The 4,369-nt window shown below is 34.1% G+C and overlaps 2 protein-coding genes across 3 annotated transcripts; one reads left to right on the plus strand and one right to left on the minus strand.

The window, feature by feature from the left end:
- Window positions 1–352: 352 nt before the first annotated feature.
- Window positions 353–2,616, plus strand: LOC145725810 (leucine-rich repeat-containing protein 47-like). Of its 2 annotated transcripts, none has more exons than XM_081974706.1 (4): window positions 353–645; window positions 697–1,751; window positions 1,875–2,144; window positions 2,207–2,616. In XM_081974706.1, exons 2-4 carry the CDS (start codon window positions 699–701, stop codon window positions 2,438–2,440), a joined length of 1,557 nt encoding a protein of 518 aa, XP_081830832.1. In that variant the 5' UTR covers window positions 353–645; window positions 697–698; the 3' UTR covers window positions 2,441–2,616. The 2 variants fall into 2 exon arrangements, with proteins under 2 accessions (XP_081830832.1, XP_081830831.1); XM_081974705.1 differs by having other exon boundaries at window positions 357–640.
- Window positions 2,547–3,886, minus strand: Pis (phosphatidylinositol synthase). The gene is made up of 5 exons (XM_081974712.1): window positions 3,707–3,886; window positions 3,536–3,656; window positions 3,317–3,484; window positions 3,098–3,261; window positions 2,547–3,048 (listed from the first exon to the last, which is right to left on the minus strand). The coding sequence occupies exons 1-5, from the start codon at window positions 3,756–3,758 to the stop codon at window positions 2,891–2,893; spliced, it is 663 nt and encodes a 220-aa protein (XP_081830838.1). The 5' UTR covers window positions 3,759–3,886; the 3' UTR covers window positions 2,547–2,890.
- Between the last annotated feature and the right edge of the window lie 483 nt (window positions 3,887–4,369).

Genomic DNA, 4,369 nt, shown 5'->3' on the forward strand with positions numbered 1-4,369 from the left:
ACTCTCTCTTGCCTCCAGTAATACGTCTGAATAGACTAGATTTAATTGATTTGAAGCTGTAAATATACGGCAAATTAAATTTTTTTGGAGAGTAAATTTAAAAGATCCAATACATTTCTGTACAGTTGGCAATGCAGCAGCGTGCTACCAACATTGATTTCTAGTGGGAACAGAAGAAGACACTAAAAAGTTAGGGACTTTTTAATTGTCGTAGTTTACCTAGTCGCCGGTAGAGTCCGCTTTAGCTGGTACATTTTTTGTCATTTTCAAACCCATTAACCTATAACAATACCATTCAATACCCTTGGTATAAAATGTTCAGTGTTTGTTGTCTCTAATGGTTCAAACTTTTGTAGGAGTAGTTGGAAAAAATATTCTGAATTACTTTAACTAAATTTAATTAAACCAAAACCATATTTTCTTAAAATTAAATGTTTTTAATCACTCACTTGTCAGTGTTGACATTTTTGACATTGTTAGTGTCAGTTATTAATATGTTTATGGTAGTTTGCCGGAATTTTTTTTGACTATAAACAAAGCAGTGGAAGCACGTTTATGCAAGTTTATCTGATTGATAAAAAACCTTCACATAGTGATACCCATTAAAATCGATAAATTTGATTGTGCTATTCCCAGAACAGTTGAGTATAGAAAAAATCATTTCGGTGATTACCTAGTCTTATAATAAATTTGTAGCAATGTGGAAGGAAATTGAAACTGCTAAAAAAGAAAACAGAAGAGAGTTGGTCTTAAGTGGTCCTGAAATAAGAGATAGAATCCAAAAAGATGGTCTTGACACTGCTATCTACAGTCTGATTGATTTGAATTTTCTCAGTTTGACTGAGGCTAACCTTTGTGAATTGAGTGGGGAAATTTCTAAACTAGCCAACTTACAAACCTTGATACTGCACTCAAATAAGCTTGAAACAATCCCTGAAAGTGTAGCTCAGCTCAGCAAACTAAAAATATTGGATGTGTCTTCAAATGCCATAAAAATGGTGCCTGAAAATTTGACTTTATTGTCACAAATTGTTACTTTTAACTTCTCTAACAACAAGCTGGAGAGTTTTCCTGCACTGCAAAATAATTCTAAGCTTACAGTGTTGGATTTGTCACAAAATTGTCTGAAATTCTTCCCAGATGTCTGCAAATCTGAACTGGTGAGTTTAAGTGAAATCAAGCTGCAAGGCAATGATATTGATGAAATTCCATCTGGCATTTGTTTACTACCAGTTTTAAAGCTTCTGGATATCAGCAATAATAAAATCAAAGTTCTTCCTGGTGAACTTGCTGACTGCTCAAAACTGAAAGAAGTCAACTTAAAGTCCAATCCCATAAGTGACCGTAGGCTTTTAAAACTTATAGACCAATGTAGAACTAAACAGGTTCTAGATTATGTCAAACAAAACTGTCCTAGAATTGGAAATGTTGAAAATGAGGCTTCTAAAAAAGTCAAGAAAGGTGGCAAGTCAAAGCAGAAAAGTGATGGAGACTCTGAGAGTGAACTCTGCAATGATCAAATGGGTTTTAAGCACACAATTCATGTTAAGCCAGCTGATGAAGGTTTTAAAGTAGTTGTTGATGGTTCAACCAAGTCAATTCGTGAGCACATTGCGTGCTGTATAGTAAATGGGGTTAGTTTTACTGAAACCACTTTTAAGGAGTTTATTAAATTGCAGAACAAGCTTCATGATGCAGTTTGTAATAAACGTAATTCAGCCACAATTGCTACCCATGATTTTGCTAAGTTGGTAAGTGGCATTTGTAATTATTAAAGTTTATTGTCTGGGTTTTTTCAAATGAAAGAATTTTTAAGTTCTCTTTCATTGTAAAGAACAAAACCATGAAATTCAGTAACACTTGATTTGTAACAGGCATCTTCAGTGGTAAAATACACAACTTGTGCTCCAAATGAATTGAAAATCAAGCCACTAAATCAAGCAGTTGAAATCACAGGAGCTGAGCTCTTTGCCAAGCTACAAATTGAAGCCAACAATTTGCGCAAAGAAAAAAAGCGTAGCGGCTATTCTGGCATTCACAAATATCTATATTTAATTGAAGGCAAACCATTTTATCCATGTTTATTGAATGAAAAGGATGAAGTGATTTCCTTCCCTCCAATTACAAATGCTGATATCACAAAGGTCAGTGTTTTAACAGGGAAAAAATCCTTTTTTTTTTCTTGTTTAGATGATAACATTTTCAGATTGAACCTGGAACTACAAAAATGTTCATTGAAGTGACAAGTTCATTATCACAGCATGTTTGTAAAAGTGTTCTAACTGAACTGCTTAAAGAACTGGTGTACCTTTTGGGGACTGACACTGAAATCCAAGCAGTTAGAATCCTTGACAAGGAAGAGAAACTAAAGTTACTTTTCCCCTCCAAAACTGATCTAATATATGAAAGTAATGTTGGAATCAAAGTGACTAGAGAGTAAGAAACGTTACCATGTTTGTTGTTTATCTCCTAAGGATTTTATACCAATACAATGTTTTTATATTATTAAGGGTTAACTTTGAAAGTTTTTCTAAAAAATATGCAAGTTTTTGATGGAATCATAATTTATTTTGTTACTCACAGTATTACTGGGAAATAAACATTACATTTACTAAATCTATTTGGTTTTAAAATGCTTAAGGTATCACATATAAGTCACAAGGACTTCAGGGAATTAATAAAAATTATATTTATGTATAAACTACATTACATTATAAAAAAAATTGTTTCATATACCTGACTAGCTGATAACTAAACTGCTGGTCAATTGGAACATTCTAACCATTTTTTTCCATTAACCCAGCAGTATATTAGTTATATTACATAAAGGTAAGTTAATAAAACACATATTAATGAATTTAGTTAGGAAAGTTGCTTATTCCACAAATTCTTACTCTGCTTTCTTACTCAATTGTCTTCTCTCATTGACATCAATAATACCCAGATTTTTAGCAGCCACAACAAGATGGAGCAGAGATATGAATGTCTTGGCAATCATTACAGGGGCAGAAAGGTACAAAACAATTTTGAACAATGACAGCCCTAAAACTGAATCCAACCTTTGGTTACAGTTCTTTCAGTCTTTATGGTAACTTACTCAGAGGACCTGTAGTAAAATACAGCAAGTATAAGGAGGCAAAGAAAGCTTCATTGCCTAAACACATTAAAAACAACACAGTACGATTGGTGTAGTAGACATTCATTATGGGATTTTCAGACATGTCTATGAACTTATGGCTTTGCTTCCCTTGCAGAATACTCCTAATAAAACATGTTGAATTCAAATAACTCATTTAGAGTAACTCAATAGCCTTACGAATGTAAGTAAATCCAGTGACAAGCAACATCAATACACATTGAAAGTATCAGGGGAAACATGTACTTGGGATATAAATGAGCCAGAACTGCCACAAGTCCCATAGTACCACACCGATCAGTCAGCTGGTCCAGCATAGCACCAAACTTGGTGCCCTGATTGAAATACCTAGCAACAAACTCAAATTGTGCTGTGCTATTAGTTTAGTAAGCTTTATACCTTGCAGCATGACCATCTACTGCATCCAGTAAAGCTGAGACCACGTAACAGACCGTGGCTATGATATGGTTGGTTGGCATAAAGTAGAAGGCGACTACTGCCAGTATTATTCGTGCATACCCTGAAAAATTTGAGTTTTTGCAAAATTAGTAAGTTGATCAGTCAACTCACCAATTATGTTTGGGACAAAGAGAAAAATGTTTTCTTCAGATTCGTGGGCCATAATTATCCAATTGCTGGTACACTGTAATTAGATTATATTAATTTATTTCCAATTAATTTTTAATTTAATAAAGTTAAAATCAAAATATTGACCCGTTTGCTGGCTTAACTACCTCTCCCCTTTTTGACAGTGACAGTACTGACAGAAACCTGCTGTTGAAAATCCAAAAGGCAACATTGCCGAATAGTCCAGGCAGCTGAAGGCCGTAAAACCAAAAAAAAAAGGCAACATTGTAATTTTAAAGTTGTTAAAGTCACTAGCATCATAATTGTTGCATTTCTAAATTATAAACAAATTTCTGATAATTTGCATGACAAAAGAACATTTTTATTTAATAATAAAAAGGGAAAGCTTAAACTGATAGTTATGGCAACAGTGGCCGCATTCGTTTTAAAGCTCCATGGAGCGTGTTTGACGTCACGATGACGTAATTTGGCAAAACCATAATTTGACCAACCGTCAAATTACGTCATTGTGACGTCAAAAACGCTCTGGTCGGTCCATGGAGCTTTAAAACGAATGCGGACAGTGTGTTAACTTTGTTAGTACTAGTTAAACCTGTCATTGTTAGGGGCCGCTTTAGTCAATTATAAATTGTCAAATTGTGTCAA

Source organism: Ips typographus, linkage group LG3, assembly GCF_016097725.1.
Source record: "Ips typographus isolate SLU linkage group LG3, UJ_Ityp_2.0, whole genome shotgun sequence".
NCBI classification, from domain to species: Eukaryota; Metazoa; Arthropoda; class Insecta; order Coleoptera; family Curculionidae; genus Ips; species Ips typographus.